General features: G+C 42.1%; 1 protein-coding gene across 6 annotated transcripts; it reads right to left on the reverse strand.

Annotated features, from left to right (window-relative positions):
• Positions 1-8862: 8862 nt before the first annotated feature.
• On the reverse strand, positions 8863-17809 carry LOC138980281 (protein usf-like). 6 transcript variants are annotated; one of them, XM_070353138.1, is made up of 5 exons: positions 17690-17809; positions 14454-14678; positions 13542-13655; positions 11886-12053; positions 8863-11199 (listed from the first exon to the last, which is right to left on the reverse strand). In XM_070353138.1, exons 1-5 carry the CDS (start codon positions 17789-17791, stop codon positions 11005-11007), a joined length of 804 nt encoding a protein of 267 aa, XP_070209239.1. In that variant the 5' UTR covers positions 17792-17809; the 3' UTR covers positions 8863-11004. The 6 variants fall into 6 exon arrangements, with proteins under 6 accessions (XP_070209239.1, XP_070209241.1, XP_070209242.1 ...); XM_070353140.1 differs by lacking the exon at positions 17690-17809 and adding an exon at positions 15762-15944; XM_070353141.1 differs by lacking the exon at positions 17690-17809 and adding an exon at positions 15626-15640.
• Between the last annotated feature and the right edge of the window lie 1089 nt (positions 17810-18898).

Below are 18898 nucleotides of genomic sequence, written 5' to 3' on the forward strand. Positions count from 1 at the left end.
AAACACAGTTCTTTCCCATAGACCGTTCGGATAATGCAGTTATACTGTGGCAGTGAAGGGGTTAATTTGGCTAACACAATTATATGTCCTTTAATTATCTGCTTCTACACGTATTGCCACGCCGGTGAGCGTTACAATTCCAATTTCATCATCATTATTTTGTTTGTGGTCAACCACCCCCCTTGGTGCAGCGGTTAGCACGAAGGTCTTGGGTAGTGAGTTCAAATCCCCGTAAGTGTGCTTGTTCGGGTTGCTTTCTCCCAGGGGGAAACGAGCTGACTGACTATTAGGGTTTAACGTCCTCTTAGACCAACTGGTCTATATTGGGACAGGTATTGGTAATACGCTGAAGATATGGTGTGATACTTTGATTCGAACAAGCCCGCTGTGGCTGTCTTCTTCGACACACCAGCATTGGGTTTGTCTCGTCAAAGTATCGAAACACGATCATGATAATCAGAGACGAGAGATGATGCATGCGTGTCTTCGTGTTTTCCAAGCTCTGAGACTTTCGCTGTGAACGTGGGATCTTTTTCGTGCGCATGTGTGCACACGGGGGTGTTCGGACACCGAAGAGAGTCTGCACAAAGTTGACTCCGAGAAATACATCTCTCGCCGAACGTGGGGATCGAACCCACGCTGATAGCGACCAACTGGCTACAAAGCCAGCGCGCTACCAACTGAGCTACGTCCCCGCCCGGAAACGAGCTGCCATGCAGTACGGCGCCACGGGCCATTTCCCTGCATGCGTGCGTGGGTTCATGTTTCCGAACCCTGAAATTTCGCTGTGACCTTGGGGTCTTTATCGTGCGCATGTAACCTCTCTGAGGAGAGTCAGCACAACGTTGACTCTCGGAAACAATTGTATCGCGGAACCCGGGATTCGAACCCGCACCGATAGTGACTAAATATTAGCCCTGGCTGTTGATTTTGTAGTGCGAGTCCAATATGCAAGATGCTTAAATTATCCCACGTAAACGTCGGGACAGGTCTGTACAGCTCTGCTATGCTATGCTATGCTATGCTATGCTATGCTATGCTATGCTATGCTAACTTGGTTTTTCTGTCCCCAGAACTAGTGTCTATTTGGGACATGACGTGGTTATATGCTAGGGTCTGTACAGAAGTACATGGCCGTTTTTATAGGAAGGAAGGGGGGTGTTGCAGGTAGCTCTGTTTCCTCCTTGGGGATGAAGCTATCAGGGGAAGGGATTGTGTTGGAGGTGCGGGTAGAGGGGTAGCCCTCCCGGTGCTCCCCCTTGGACCTCCCTAGTCTAGGACCCTGGGTCTTCGCGAGGTGGCCATTGTGGCGTAATCCCTCCGGACTAGCATAACGTTTCCCTATCCCAAGACCGACCGTGCGTGGTCTATGACCGTCCTCTACGAGGTGACCCTATCAACTAGGCAGCGCAAGCCCCTAGGCGAAACACGGCGGATCTAGAGGAGAGAACCTCGATAAAAAATTTGAGCTGCCATGAAGACGGAGCATGTTGGCTGAGGACAGCGGGCAGACCTCCTGTGCCGACACCCATCTACAGGAGAAAACCAGGCATGCACGCATCAAACCCAACATGGCCATACAAACGGGGGGAAAAAAAAATAGGAAGGAAGGTACTCGTAAAACAAAGAAAGCAATGTTTGTGTGTGTGGGTGTGTCTTCAATGCCTTTGTTATGCGCCATGTTTTTTCACTATCACCCGTTGTCATGGTAACGTGTGATATGTGTGCAGTGGATGGGATGCTGAACCTGGAAGAGTTCTGCACTCTGTACAAGAAGAAGCGCCAACCAGACGACAAGAAAACCGAGGAGCTACTCATGTCTGTCAACACCCTCTTCCCGTGCAATGGAGACGAAGATGATAACATCAGCCTGGATAAAGTAAGTTGTCAGTAATCTGTGTGTGTTTGTGTGTGTGTGTGTGTGGGGGGGTGGGGGTGGGTGGGTGACGGTGTGTGTGTGTGTGTGTGTGTGTGTGTGTGTGTGTGTGTGTGCCTAAACAATATGAACTTGGAAATCTCATCTCTCCCTTCTTCTCTCTCTCCGTCTCTCTCGCTCTCTCTCTCTCTGATTGCAATGATTACACGCAATTGCTTGAATCATTACGCTCCGTCTCGTTCATAGAAAAAAATCCTCTCTCTGTCGCTCTCTCTGTCTCTCTCTCTCTGTCGCTCTCTCTGTCTGTCTGTCTGTCTGTCTGTCTGTCTCTCTCTCTCTCTCGCTCTCTCTCTCCGATCTGATTGCAATTATTACACGCAATTGCTTGAATCATTACGCTCCGTCTCGTTCATAGAAAAAAATCCTCTCTCTGTTGCTCTCTCTGTCGCTCTCTCTGTCTGTCTGTCTGTCTGTCTCTCCGATCTGATTGCAATTATTACACGCAATTGCTTGAATCATTACGCTCCGTCTCGTTCATAGAAAAAAATCCTCTCTCTGTCGCTCTCTCTGTCTCTCTCTGTCGCTCTCTCTGTCTGTCTGTCTGTCTGTCTGTCTGTCTGTCTGTCTGTCTCTCTCTCTCTCAGTGGCTATTATAACATAGTCTCTTCACCATTTTCTATTTTCATCCTGACCAGGTGTCGAGCGTGCTGAAGCACATGAACACCCAGCCAGGCATGGTCAGTGAGAACAGTGTCCTCACAGAGGACGACATCAACAGCGTCATGGCCAAGATCGACACCGACGGCTCCAACTCCATCTCCAGACAAGGTGCGTGTGTGTTTCACGTGCAGTGTGAACTGTGGGGACGTTTTCACTGTCCTAGAGCAGCAGCCAAAGGGCCGGGTTAAGGTTAAACAAAGGTTTGATGGCGGAATGTTTCTGGTGGAGCGGCTCCTTTCACGTCAACGGATACTTTTTGTGTACGCTCTCTCCCTCTTTCTCTCTCTCTCTCTCTGTCTGTCTTTGCATCCCCGCCCTCCCCTCTCTTTATATGTCTCTCTCTCTCTCTCTCTCTCTCTCTCTCTCTCTGTCTGTCTTTGCATCCCCGCCATCCCCTCTCTTTATGTCTCTCTCTCTCCGCTCTCTCTGTCTTTGCATCCCCGCCCTCCCCTCTCTTTATATGTCTCTCTCTCTCTCTCTCTGTCTGTCTTTGCATCCCCGCCCTCCCCTCTCTTTATATGTCTCTCTCTCTCTCTGTTTATCTTTGCCCCTTTTTCTCTCTCTCTCTCTACTCTGTTCCTCTTTGTCTTTGTCTCTCTATGTCCCCCTTTTTCTCTGTCTTTGTCTCTCTCACTCTACGGTAAGTGTCATGGCAGAACCCTTTAATGGGATGGTTCCTTTCACGGAAGGGTCTCTCTCTCTCTCTCCCTCTCTCTCTATCTTTCCCTCTGCGTATATCTCTTTCACTGTCTCTGTCTCTCTCTTTGTCTGTCGCTCTCAGTTGCTCAGTCTGTCCGTTTTTTCGTTTGTTTGTGTTGATTGTTTTGAGTAAACTAAAGGCATCAAGCAGTTAAATATAGCACTAGGAGGTATTTTTGTGTGTGAAAAAGTCTTGGCCAGAAAATTACATGATTTGTACTGAATTAGTTGTATTTCGTAGCTACAAATAACACTATTACTTTGGCTTGTATATGTCACTAAGCAAATCAGCTCAATTGCGTTTGCTATTGTGTGTTAACTACATCTTTGATTTTTATTTCAGAATTCGTGGCCTTCTTGTGCGGCAGAGAGTGAAGCTCAGATCTGGACCATTTATAGATGTATTATACATACCTGCATATCAACATTCTGTTCTGCCTGCGCGCCTTCAAAACACAGCCCTGTGAAATCGTCATCAAATTTAGTTTGTCTTTTGCATTTTGCAAACACTCTACCTCTCCCAACACAGTCACCAAACTTTTTTTGCACATACAAGGTTCGAAGCAAAACAAATAAGCTACCGCACAGACGGTACGATACAGTTATTCCAAGATAACTTATAGTATCTTCAAGTCTATGCCAGTTTACTGGTAGCTGTAAGGCTCAAAACTTGTTTTATTTTTAGTGCAACTGTTTGTGTGTGTGTGTGTTCTTTTTATGTTATTTTATTTAAAACGTACCGTTTCCGGTTTGCCAACTAGGAAAATATAACAATGAAGAAAAAGTTTAGCTGTATTTTTTCAGTTGTTGATAAGGTGCCTTTTGAAAATAAAAAAATCAGAGGTACTACCTGTGAAAAAAAATCAACCGGAGAAGCATAATGGCAGCCTCAGTTGTGCTTGTTTTGTATGCATGTTTCCTAGCACTTCCTTGCAATATGCCATTGCTGTGGTATTTGCTGAAATCCGTCCTCCCCAGGAAGCCCCTATTTCAATTGAACCTTACTCAATGTATGCAAAACAAATGCATAGTTTTGCCATTATGCTATTACTTCTTTGAAAAAGAATAAAGAAAATTCAATTTTTGTGTGCGACGGATTTTCATGCATTTCTGTTTTCATTAACGGAATTTATTTTTTTCTTATATCATGCTTCTCGGAATTTGTGTGTGGACTTTTAACTTTTACAATACGCAAGGTCCAGAAAGGTTGAACAAAAATCTACTCAGTATCATGACATGAATTTTTGTGTTAACAATATAATCTCACAATTTCAATGGAAGGGTCGCGCGTGAATAATAAAAAAGTCACATTTTGAATATTCATTTACTTGTGTTAGTGATATTTTAAAGATCATCAAATACAGTTGTGTAGGTACTTGTCTTGTAAACCGTACCGGTGGTTTTAGTTGTGTACTTCATGCGAACAAATGTATACACAAATACTTTGGAGAGAAAAATTGGCATGCACGACAGGGCACTCATTCTATCTCCTGTTATCTTTCCCATCATTCTGATTGACACACAGCAGCAGAAGTATATCACCTAACAAGTGTTAGATGATTCACTGGTGACAGAAGCAATTCAGTACATTTTGGCAGCGTCTGTGATACAAAGTCTAGGTTTTCATTCCATATTGATGATGACTTGTATGTTCGTACGTAATCATGTCTTTTGTTGGTGTTACACATTTCGAACTTAAATTTGAATTTTAAAAGTATTGTACTCTGCAAAAATATATAGTCCTAGAAAAAGGGCAACTTGCACATGAAAGGAAATCTGATTGGCATTTCGCTCGTATCGTTTTCGTTGAAAGGCAGTTCGGTCAGTATTAAAATAAAAAGCAGAAAACAGCAGATTTGTTAAAACTGTTCAACTGTTAAACATGTTGTTTTCCTACAAAAAAAAGGCATCTTGCGTATGCAAATGGACAGAAATTTGACTGGCCATTTGCTGGCCTCTTTTTCTGGATAGAGTTACTCATGCTGCAAACACTGACCAGATAAAAAATCAAGAAATCTATCAAGAAATCATTTTTTAATTCAGGAATTCCGGGTTTTCTGATGAGGTATAAAACGTATTTCGTTATACGCCTCTCTGAGGATTGTATTCAGCTCTGCAAAGTCTTTGCCCCAAGAAACATTTTTTTGTTTGTGAGTGTTTTGACTACAAACAGGATCTAAACCTGTGATCGTACGGAATTTATCCGAAAAGATGTGATTTTTGCACAAAAGAATGTGTTACACTCATGTTGTCTACTGCATGCTAAGAATAAATGAATGATTTCACTGTGTTCCCTCGAAATCTAGTGGTAAGTCTTCCTTTGTTGTTTTAATTTTTTTTAACAGCGGTGTGAAATATTGTGACGCATGAAAAAGCAATTGTTGATTAAAGGAAGATAATTAAATTCTTTCCCACCAAACTTTGTTGGAAGACTGGTTAATATTTCTTTACAAAGTCGTGTTCGTCATTTTAACGTGAGTACATTGCTTTTTGGTCTCTTTATTGTTCCCTCTCACGTGCAGTCGCCATTGTTTAATATTTACAAAGTTGAACAATTTTATTCATAAATGTGCTGACGGGTATTCATGTGCTTTGAGACAAGCAGAGACGGGCGCAGTGGCGTGGTGGTAAGACGTCGGCCTCTTAATCGGAAGGTCGAGGGTTCGAATCCCGGCCGCGGCCGCCTGGTGGGTTAAGTGTGGAGATTTTTCCGATCTCCCAGGTCAACTTCTGTGCAGACCTGCTAGTGGCTTATCCCCCTTCGTGTGTACACGCAAGCACAAGACCTAGTGCGCACGGAAAAGATCCTGTAATCCATGTCAGAGTTCGGTGGGTTATAGAAACACGAAAATACCCAGCATGCTTCCTCCGAAAGCGGCGTATGGCTGCCTAAATGGCGGGGTAAAAACGGTCATGCACGTAAAATTCCACTTGTGCAAAAACACGAGTGTACGTGGGAGTTTCAGCCAACGAACGCAGAAGAAGAAGAAGAGACAAGCAGAGAAAATAAGTCATGTTACGGGAAAAATGCAGGCAAAGCATAAGGAGAAGAAGAATAAGGAGATGAAGAACACTAAACTAAAAAGCAACAGTTTGTTTGTTTGTTCGTTCATGGGCTGAAACTCCCACGGCTTTTACGTGTATGACCGTTTTTACCCCGCCATTTAGGCAGCCATACGCCGCTTTCGGAGGAAGCATGCTGGGTATTTTCGTGTTTCTATAACCCATCGAACTCTGAAATGGATTACAGGATCTTTTTCGTGCGCACTTGGTCTTGTGCTTGCGTGTAAAGCAACAGTTGATATCATACACGCTAGGAGACAGGAATATCTCACATATTCATGATTCTGTTTCAGAAGCTCAGAGCTAATTCAAACAAACAAACTTTTGTTCGTTGTTTGCTTCTTTAAGTTAAAAATTTAAAAAAAGAAGCAAAAAAGGAAGAAACTTGATAAAACAAAAAAAGAACGAAGATACAAGCTTCCTTGTGCGTTCAGAACTGAACACGAAGGAATTAAATAACCTGAATAGATTGAAAACAACTTATTGTTTGAGCAGTAAAAGGCTTCAAATTTATGCACATTGAATTTTAACTGCTACATTTGTACTCCCAAGTTTGAGCATGTAAATATATTATACAGTACACTTAGCAACTTACAGCAATATTCACATTTGTCTCACAGTATTATTTCCTTACCGATAGAGTAGTACAACATTACCTTGGTGTAATAGTATGAAACAGGTATTATCCATTTTTTGAGAATGTTTGCTTTCAGAAATAATCACTTGTTTGTTTTCAAACAGCTGCTGTTTGGAATTACTTTATCTTTGTAAAGCATTTCTAAACAATTCTATCAACTCATGTAGTTTGCTGTAAATTTGTATTTTTTGAGAAATAAATTGGAAAAGAAAATGCCTTATTTGTTTTCAGCTCTGTACTGTATGCTTGGGTTATCAAATCATTGTTCTTTCTTTTCTTTATTTGGTGTTTAACGTTGTTTTCAGCCACGAAGGGTTATATCGCGACGGGGAAAGGGGGGAGATGGGATAGAGCCACATGTCAATTGTTTCTTGTTCACAAAAGCACTAATCAAAAATTTGCTCCAGGGACTTGCAACGTAGTACAATATATTACCTTACTGTGAGAATGCAAGTTTCCAGTACAAAGGACTTAACATTTCTTACATACTGCTTGACTAAAATCTTTACAAAAAATGACTATATTCTATACAAGAAACACTTAAGGGTAAAAGGAGAAACAGAATCCGTTAGTCGCCTCTTTACGACATGCTGGGGAGCATCGGGTAAATTCTTCCCCCTAACACACGGGGGGGAAGGCTTTAAAGACAAATGACACTGATTAAAGAAACCAAGACGTATCTTCTTGACACCCCCCCCCCCCCCCCCGCCCAGAGAGCCATGCATGTGTAACCGTCAAGTGCCTGAAGCACAAGAGTTACCTTGGAGGCAAAGCCAGTCAAATAGGTCTGAGATTTTAGAGCTCAGTTAATAGCCCTACAAAAAAATGCTATGGGTACGTAAGGTTCCCAAGAGTATACCAGGTGACAACAGCAGCCAGAACCCATCACTTTGCTGTACCTCTTCCGATGTACCCAAAACGTCAAGCTACTATAAATAGCTCACGCTTTGGCAGGGAGACAACTCCGCCAATGCAGAGCAACTGCCTGTGACAAGGGGGGGCTACTGTGTTTGTTTTTTGAGTGTGTGTGGTTTTGTGTGTGTAAGGCTGCGTGTCTATATGCGTGTCCCTGTATACAACTCTTTCCAGATACAGTCAAACCCGTCTATAAATAACTACTACCCAATGGACCGACCAAAAGTGGTTGAAATAGACAGGTGGTCGCTATGTAATTTAGGTGAATTACACAGAAAAAAACATCACCGGGGATCTTCTTCTTCTTCGTTCATGGGCTTAGAATCCCATGTTCACTCAGGTTTTTAGCACGAGTGGAATTTTACGTGTATGACCGTTTTTACCCCGCCATTCAGGCAGCATATACGCCGATTTCTGGGGAGGCATGCTGGGTATTTTTGTGTTTCTGTAACCCACCGAACTCTGACATGGATTACAGGATCTTTTTCGTGCGCACTTGGTCTTGTGCTTGCGTGTACACACGAAGGGGATTAAGTCACTAGCAGGTCTGCACATAAGTTGACCTGGGAAATCGGAAAAATCTCCACTCTTAACCCACCAGGCGGCAGCGACCGGGATTCGAACTCACGACCTCCCGATTAGGAGGCTGACGTCCTCCCAACATGCCACTGCGCCTGTCCACCGGGGATCATTAGGGTTGTTCGCAGACCTGATTACCACAAAAATTTCCTGGTGTACAAATGAGGCTAAAAATGTGTACAATCAGAATTTTAAGGTGTACAATTCATTCTCGCGGTACACACTGTGCTTTATTTCCCCCTCAAACCCCATTATTTAAAGACTGTAAATACATGTAAGAAAGAATTTGTGCTGAAAGTAAATTAAAACATTTTTGTTGAGAAAAAAAAAACCCATACACTATTAGATATTTGAAAATGTGACACAAAACGAATGATAGAAAAACATAATTTTTATTTTTGACCTCTGAGGAAAATTTGCATCAGCTGCTGTCAGCAGTATTGAGTCAGCCCTTCATTTCTGTCACTGCACTGGTCAGTATTTTCTGGTCTCATACAGTCCTCTTTACACATTGCTTTCTAGGCTCACACAGTCCTCTTCAGACTTATATACTTTTTTTTTCTTCTAATTTTTAATTTTTTAAATTTTTTTCTAATTTTTTTTTTTTTTTTTTGCGTATGATTTTTAATGTCTGGCGTATAATCGTACAGCGGTCTTCAATTTCGTAAGATTGTACGCAAATTTCGTACAGTAACCAGGTCTGTGTTCGTAATCGGCAGGTGCACGATAGTTATCAAGAGGTGGTGGTCGCCAGGGCAGGTTCGTGGGAATCTAAATGTTAGTGAACATCACGTGTATGTGCATGTATGGATGTGTGTGTGTGCATACGAGTACGTATGCCGGGCCAGGTTTGCAATAACAAATATACCTTCTTTTTTCATTAATTGTCATTTATTAATTTTCATTTGCCAGGAGAATACATATCTGACTGGAGTTTAAATTGATACAATTTTGTAAAACATCAGCACATTCAGTCTTGAAATTTTAAAGCAAAGGAGTATATACTTTTGCTTGATAGAAACAGCCGAATACTACCACTCTCCATACACAGATCATACACATATAAGGCAAGCAATCTATTACTGGATAATGCAAATGGCTATGTTTGAAGTGGAAAACAAAAATCATTCAAATTATTGCAAGCACCTTTGAAATCAGTGGAATCTGTAATTCTACCAGTCAACCCACAAGAACTGTACATAACAAGTGATATAGAACTCCCCAAAAGTATTGTTTTATAGCAGAAAAACCTCAAATGTTACCCTGTCACAGCCACCACACAAGAACTAAAAACAAACTGAGAAACAAACTCCACAGCGAACCAGACACAATAACAGCAGACAAAACCTGGAGAAAAAGGCATCTTTCATCTCAGAGACTAGATCCGACTGTGTAACGGTTCAACGACAAGAAGAGGGAGAAGATGAAAGAAAATAGTGATAAGAAAATAGTGATAAAAAAAAGCTCAAAAACTGGCAGTGTTTAAGCTAGAGATGACCCAACACCCATAGACAATTAAATAATTTATTTTGTGAATTCACAGTAACAGCAAACAAAGAAGTACAAAAGGCACAAAGCAATTGGTATACAGACTGAATTTCCTCAACGGAAGTATGAAAAAATAGAGTTCATCAAATCAAAGAAGTGACTAGCAGTGACCAGGAAAAAATACAATGTGTGTTGCATACATCAGATATTTCATAATCTTTCAACAAATACTGGCTATAGTAAAAACTGTTAGAAAATTTTACAAGAAAAAAAAAGAAATGATGATTGAAAACTATATACCTTTCCGTCACAGTTAAACAACCCCTTTGTTTCACGTCCTTTTCACATTAAAGTTTTTCTTCCCCAAGAATACTTCCTTTTCTTTTTTTCTCTCTCGTAATTCCCCAGCAAATGCTCTCATTACGAAAGCAGCCAGCATGGTCAGCTGAAGTTCAATAAAATTAAAAAATTACTCTTAACTGACCTTAAAAGACCTGACCTTTTCTTGCTGTGCACTAAACATTAGAGTAACTTCATATCAAAAATTACAATTTAATTAACACATTAACAATATATTAGTTTCAAACTAAAATACTGACCAGTAACCAAGTTCTAATTAATATGCTAACTGAGCAGCAGTCTCCGGCAAAAATAGTGATCAGCAACAAATCAATGTCGAATCACTAGTAGACATACAATGTACATATTTATTGGCTGAAATACGATAGCAAATTTGCTGGATATATATATATATATTCATTTTGCAAATCACATCATCACCCACATTGTCAAGCAATCTGTTCACAATCAACAATGATTATAAAAGTTAGAATGGACATTTTATGACAGTACAAACTAATCTTTGAAGCAAAAATCGTTTCTCAAATTTGGACACCATAATCTGAAATACACAAAAACTGATCTTAGAAACAAAATCCTTTTTTTTTCAATTTTAATACCGTAAATTTGAAATACATTTTCGTGAGAGAAAAAAACGCAAAAAAACAGACACAAATCAGACACAAATTTACAAATTCTTCTGGAAGAATTCTACGACTCGCTTGAGCGCAAGGGTGAAGGCATCTTTGTTGAAGTTTGCAGAAGTGCTGTTGGTGAACGCATGTTTGCACCCGGGGTAGGAGAAAAATTCAAAGTTAACTTTTCCGGCTTTCAGCTTCTCTTGCAAAGCCTTCTGGGATGGCGGGTCAGAGAAGCCAGCAACCTGAAGGAAACGAAAGAGAAAGCAAATCCTGTGTAAGTGAACCGATACAAAATTATGTACATTTACCAGAAACAAACTCAGTGTTTTTTCTTTTTTTTCAAATTCATGTAACCCTAGAGGTTTCTGAAATAAATGTTGCCTTGTCTTGCCTTGGAAAAGAAGGCTGCATACAACAATTACTACTACATGAAATAAATAAAATTTGCAGCAGACCTGCTATATTTGGCTAATGTCAGAACATTATACTTTTTACGTCCCAAGACCTTTACATATCTAAGCCTTTCATGATGATCTAATCATACTATAAATGTGCTATGGTTTCTTTTTCAGATCATAAATCAGCTGTATGAACATTAGTCTGACATATTTCGTTACACATTACAAAGTCTTTCTGCCATAAAAGAAGGTAGTTATCTTTTCAAAGCTGACATCCCTGGCTATTTCTTATGCACTATATTGTGACAATTACATGTATGCCTCAACAAAAAGACTAATACAGACAGACAGACAGACAGACAGACAGACAGTCTCTCTCTCAGGCCAAAAAAAAAGGGTCTTACAAATCTGCAGTGAAAATGCTTGAGCTCCCCCTCCCCTCCAGCTACATACTCAGCATCTCCCCCTATCCCACACACTACCAGTACACACACACGCACACACACGAACCCCACCCCTCCCACACACACCTCATCAGAATCACCAAAATGACACTGGACAGGGACTTTGATTTTGCTGACGTCAGCAAGATCTGCTCCAGGGATTCCGTAGAACGGCGCTGCTGCATCGACTTCTTTCACCAGAGCTGCAGACGCCAGGCTCAGAGCCCCGCCCATACAGAACCCTGTCACTCCAACCTAGCACAAGCAAAAAATGAAAAAGTTGCATGAATTTGTGAAAGTTAACCTTCTTTAGAGAAGCCATACAGTGGTAGACCCTTTCCGTTGTCGTCTGTCATATGAGCGTTGATGCGTTGAGCTGTCGTTATGCGCCATACATGGCCCAGCTCATCCGGCTTCAGCGTGTTTTTATATCGGAGTGGTCCTTCTCCTAGACTGGTGGCTTTACAGGGCTGTCGAGTCCAGTCTACCCGGCTATTTGGCCATAGCTGGCTGGTTTGTTTATCTGAGGTGACCTTCCCCAGGGCTAGAACTTAAGATGCGGCTCTTGATCGCATGATGCTCCCGTCATTGGAGACCTGGGGTATTTCTTGAGTGTAACAGTGCCACCTGTTACCCCGCCCCATCCTGTTGGAAGCACCGCCAGTTGGTCTGCGACTGCTTATTCGTCCTGGCAAGCCTGGCTTATTTCGCAATCCATATCTGAAGGCCATCTCACTATCCGCCACCTGTGAACGCGCCTGGTTGGGGGTGGTCGCCCCTACTGTCCCAGTGGTAGACCCTTTTAAAGGCACACTCCTTAATCCTAAGGTCATTACCTCACAGGACTATATAAAAAATATCTTTCTGAAAGATTAGGTGAGTCAACGGTAATTGTGTTTCAGCTGCATCAGCAACAACACACATAGCACTAGAAACAATGGCTGAAAAGGATGCGTTCATTTTATTGCACCTAATCTAAGGTGGGCACGAAAGGCACAGTTCTTCAATTGTAATTGATTGTAATTGATTGGACTGGGTGGCCGAGTGGTAACGCACTTGCGCTCGGAAGCGAGAGGTTGCGAGTTCGACCCTGGGTCAGGGAGTTAGCAATTTTCTCCCCCCTTTCCTAACCTAGGTGGTGGGTTCAAGTGCTAGTCTTTCGGATGAGACGAAAAACCGAGGTCCCTTCGTGTACACTACATTGGGGTGTGCACGTTAAAGATCCCACGATTGACAAAAGGGTCTTTCCTGGCAAAATTGTATAGGCATAGATAAAAAAAGTCCACCAAAATACCCGTGTGACTTGGAATAATAGGCCGTGAAAAGTAGGATATGCGCCGAAATGGCTGCGATCTGCTGGCCGATGTGAATGCGTGATGTATTGTGTACAAAAAATTCCATATCACACGGCATAAATAAATCCCTGCGCCTTGAATATGTGCGCGATATAAATTGCATAAAATAAAAAAATAAAAAAATAAAAAAAATAAATCCCTGCGCTTAGAACTGTACCCACGAAATACGCGCGATATAAGCCTCATATTGATTGATTGATTGGACTCACCATCTAAGATCTGGTCAAGTGTGTACACGGGACAAGACCATCCCTCCACTTGGACACACACCAAAAACTCAAGTCTTTCTGTTCTCTGAATTTGTTTATGACAACAAACACTCAATTTAACCTCTCAAAGACAGGCATGGAGAAACAAAATGCTGAAAAGAAAAGCAAAAGCAGCCTACCTTTTTGCAGCCTTTCTCCTTGAGGTAGCGGACACAACCCTCGATGTCCTTGACCGCTCCTGGCCAGTCCAGGTTGCCCATCAGGTGACCGGCCGCCTCGTTATCTGTGGCCAGCTGCACGTCACAAAAAACACCATACAGTAGCAGGGATGTCGTTAGGCGTCGGACATCGGACATTTTCTGATTAACTGGCCTAAATGTCTGAATCATACAACTGCATGGCGATCAGATGACCTATCGTTTTAAGCAGAGCGGGGTCATTGCCTGCTCAGAACATTTGTTGTACAGGTGTGAATTTGTAACAACTATCATCCCTGCAGTTGAACTAAAATTGCCCTGACGATCACCCCTCCATAACAACCACCACCCCATTACGACCACCCCAAAAGATCCCCGCCAAATTTTTTTTCAATACAGTTCACTTTTCACATCCCATACAAAGCCAACAGAGTTATTTTCACAATTCGTCTATTACTAAGCCCTCCCTCACCTGACCCCATCAGACATTCATATTTTTCTGTTTGTTTGTTTGCTTAATGCCCAGCCGACCACGAAGGGCCATATCAGGGCGGTGCTGCTTTGACATATAACGTGCGCCACACACAAGACAGAAGTCGCAGCACAGGCTTCATGTCTCACCCAGTCACATTATTCTGACACCGGACCAACCAGTCCTAGCACTAACCCCATAATGCCAGACGCCAGGCGGAGCAGCCACTAGATTGCCAATTTTAAAGTCTTAGGTATGACCCGGCCGGGGTTCGAACCCACGACCTCCCGATCACGGGGCGGACGCCTTACCACTAGGCAAACCGTGCCGGTCAGACATTAATATGATGACAGCTACAAGCAATGTATTGAATCAGACCAAGATCAACAAGCAGTAAATAAAAAGGGGAAGCACTATCCCACCTTTCCGCGATACAAATCAGGAACGATGGTAACGAAGGTTCCCTCCTCGGCAATCTGTTTGGCTTCATCCTGGATCTGCTGGTTCAAGCCCCACCACTCCTGAAGAACCACTACGCCACGTTTCGTCTTGGATGGATCACCGAACAACACGGCGGGAACGGGCCCAGCAGCATTATCAGACGGCACAGAGATTTTGCTCATGGTGGCAGTTGTGATTGAAAAACACTGAAAGCGTAGAGGGCAGAATGTGGTTATTAATGGCTACAGTGAGTAGCAAAACTATCACAATCACGTAAGCTCTCCTTTGTAAAATATAAATAAATGCGTGCGGCTCAACCGCTGTGTGTACCTTTCGCATGAATAAAATACTTTTTTTCCACTAAAAATGGAGGCAAGTGAGGCTAATGCGCTGTATCGCCTTGCTGTAAAATGCTGTTAGTAACTCAGTAAGTTTCTCGCCTGTTGTCAGTCTCTCAAACTCTCAAAAATAAAGTAAGTTTCTTGCCGTCTTCACTGGTGATTATTTACTGGTAGCTCAACAGTGTTCAGTACTGTTCCCTCTAATCACATACAAAGGATATGTTGAACATTTATAAAGCATGTGGGTTTTCCACTCCTTCACTTCCTTGACGGTATCATAATTGGTGATAAGGCCAATCTCCACAGAAAGCATGATACCGCATGCACTGTGCATGACTTGCTTTTCTCGTTCTTCCTGTTACCTATCTCTATCCCATTCTTTTTTACTGGTTTCCCAAAAAATGTACCCAGTATGCCTTGATTGACGGTTTATTTAACCTGCCTGCACTGCAGAATGTTTTTTTTAAACAAGATTTATTTAAGGTTCAACACATCCCACACACTCCCCTCAACAGACACGAACAAATTTCTTTGCAAAAAAAGTCTTCACGTTTCACTAAAAGTTCAAATTTGATACCAACACATTTTTGCTCACAAAAACATAATTAATTTATATTTTTTAACCAGAGAAAAAAAGGCATTCAACCAAAGAGAAGTTTTAAAACAACCCCCCCACCCCATCTTCTTCCCCAAGGAAAAAAACAAACATGGCAAACAAAACGCAAATATGAAATACTTGCACATCAAAAGTTCCCCCAAAATACCTTTCATTCAAACATACAACACATACCAGGAATCCAAAACACACAAACCAGGCAAAATCCAGCAAATCTCCTTGAAGCTTAAAATGCAAATAAATTGAAATACTTGCTCATCAAAAGTTTCCCCAAAATACCTCTCATTCAAACACTCATATAACGCATCCAAAGGAATCCAAAACACACAAACCAGGCAAAATCCAGCAAATCTGCTTAAAAGTTCAGCGACGAAGACTTGAACACCACGGTCTGATACTTTGTGTCCACTAAATTTGTCCAAGTGGTTTAAATATGACAGGAGACAGTGGACCAGACAAAAAGGAGAGTCCAAAGCTGACCACTTCAAACGGACTACTGACACACCTGACCTTTCGGGTCCTCAGGGGCTTAAAAGATGTAAAGATTTCCTCTCTTTTCCCGCATATTGACACGTTTGCTTCAAGTGTCGCCCGCTGTGATGAACACTGAAAACCCGGAAAACGCTTCGCTCTTATCATCTAATTCAGTCGGCAAGAAAAAGGTAGGTTAGTAGAAGTTTACAAAAGAAAGTGTATGCCTCACTGTGTGTGTGTGTGTGTGTGTGTGTGTGTGTGTGTGTGTGTGTGTGCATGCGTGCGTGCGTGTGTGTGTGTACATGTATATGATTGTATGTGTGTGTGTGTGTTTGTGTGTGTGTGTGTGTGTGTGTGTGTGTGTGTGCGTGTGTGTGTGCATGTGTGTGAAAAGATGACCTGGGAATGCTTTTTACCTACTATATAACTCGGTAAGTAAATTGTGTAATCATACACATAAGTTATATGCAGAATCATTCCTATGTGTCTATAAGTACATTTAAATGTGCTTATGTGCGTGTGTGTGTTTATCTCCCTGCATATGACCTAGCTGGGCCAGTATGCAACAATGCATGTGCTTGCTTGTGTGTGTGTGTGTGTGTGTGTGTGTGTGTGTGTTAGTGTGTGTGTGTGTTACTGTGTGTGTGGGGGGGGGGGCATGTGCACCTGTATCTGTCTGTTTTTGTGTGCATAGTTCTTAACCTGAGCTTACAGAAAGGCTTAAAAAAACTCAAAGCAAGTACATGTGTATAAGCATTTCAGCCTATGAACCACAAAGTACAGTTATTACACCAGTGATAAATGTCAGAGGCAGCCATCGGGTAGCCTCAGGGTAGGATATCGGCCAGGAAGAGAGTCCAAGCAAAGATTCACATTGCAGACATTTCCAGAGAAACTACATGTGCAAGGAAGGTTGACCAGGTTAAGTAAATTTGCTCAACTTTAGGACGTACAGTAGAACCCTTATGTTTTTCTCTGGACTTAAGATTTTCCCCCTTCTCAGATCTTGTCTTTATCAGATTATCTGTTTACAAATTACAATCTTTGTAAATTCACCTCCACTCCTCTCCCTCCTTTTTGAGGCCTGATTTTCTCAGATTTGTGAAGGTCTTTAAAAAAGATGGAGGGGGGGGGGGGTGTGTGTGTCAGGGTTCCATTGTACCTGAATAACTTCACTGCCTTTCCTTGCAGCCAAAATTCTCCAAGAGAAAACTGAAAATGTGAACCTCCCACATAACTTCATAAGCATTTCACATTGGCATATTATTTACATTGCAACATTCCGGCTGCGTTTTCTTTCGTGCAGTCAAAATGTGGGTAGCTGTAACAAATTGAAATTATTCAGAGATGTGCACTGGAAAGTGCTCAGCTATCTATCCAATGCATACGTGTGTGGCATTCCTGACAAACGGAAAGATCCCAGTTGCAACTACATCAATGCAGAACATACATGTGCCTGTGGCATTTCACAGAGCCATACTGACTCTCTCTTTCCATTTCGTGCACACAAAAATCATGGGTAATTGTAATTCTTCAGGGATGTACACTAAAAAATGCACTAGGCTGAGCTATAGATGTATGTATACGTGTTGTGTCGCTGACAAAAGAAAATATTCTTCAAGCTCCCTGTAGCAGACGACGCAAAACTTACGAGCACGGTCTCTGTCTTCCAAATCTTCGCTCGAGACAATGAAAAGTTTCAGCCAAAATATTTCCAGATGCACAGCGCGACAGCAGTGGTAGTAACTGAGGCATCGTGCGGGATTTTGTTGTGCTTATATCTTACCCGATTTAATTGCAAGGAAGTAGAGTAGAGCGTGAAAACCTTGGAAATTCCAGCGGCCGGCGTCGGGTACAGTGTTTTGAGGACACACAATATCCGGGTCATTTTCACGTGATTGACCTCACTGAGGTCGTATCCGGGCACATGTAGCTCTTATATATATGCTAAACTAGACGATAAATGAATTGATAATTTTGTTGGTTGGCTTTTTACCAAAGTTCATTATTCGATCTCGTTGAAGTGTTTTACTGCACTGTTCTTGAATTTTATGGACAGCTATTATAAATGTATGGCAGGGGCGGATCAGTTCATTTTATGGGGGGGTTTCCAAAAGTATATTGTGAAGATATGGGTGTGAAGGCGCGAAGCCGAGCCGACGGCGCGAAGCGCCTAGCTTGCTAGGGGGGTCTGGGGGCATGCCCCCCCGGAAAATTTTGAAAAAAAGGATTCAAAATGGTGCAATCTGGTGCATTCTGAGGATGATCATTACCAGTTTCAGGCAGCAGATTTTGTCACTGATTAATACCCCAAAAATGGAAACTCAACCCAAAAAAACACAAAAATATTTTTATTTTTTGGCTGGGGGGGGGGGGGGGGGGTTCCGGGAACCCCAGAAACCCCCCCCCCCCCCCCCCCCCCCCTCGTCCACCCCTGCATGGGTTGCGATTGCTTGTGATAGACTGTCAAGGTTGTTATCTTGTACGGGTATGCTAAGCACGTGTAAACCATTTTGTATACTGCTATTGTACATGGGATAAGTTATAACTCCTGGTAACTCTTTTCTTTATCGAGGGCCGTGAAATAAGCGCTTGTCGTGTCAGTTTTGCAGTGTGTGTGTGTGTGTGTGTTTGTGTGTGTGTGTGTGTGTGTGTGTTTGTGTGTGTGTGTGTGTTTGATTCTGTGCAGTCACACAGACACACATTGACAAAGACGAAAACATGCACCTTCCCACCCATAACAGAACAGCAATTATAGACACACCATGATAATCTCAATATTCCTTCAATCATATTATCACCTCTTTATTGCACATATTCTTCACATACAAAGTTTTTGTTCAACAACAAATTCATAAATTCCTCTTGTTCATCATGTTTGCAGGACACCCAAATGCACACATCACAGACACATATATCTTCTTTGCATAAATTTTCATAATTTTCATGAAAATGAGCACTATAGTACCACCCTGTCAAAACTCAGAACTAATTA

The sequence above is a fragment of the Littorina saxatilis genome, linkage group LG11, assembly GCF_037325665.1.
Source record: "Littorina saxatilis isolate snail1 linkage group LG11, US_GU_Lsax_2.0, whole genome shotgun sequence".
NCBI classification, from domain to species: Eukaryota; Metazoa; Mollusca; class Gastropoda; order Littorinimorpha; family Littorinidae; genus Littorina; species Littorina saxatilis.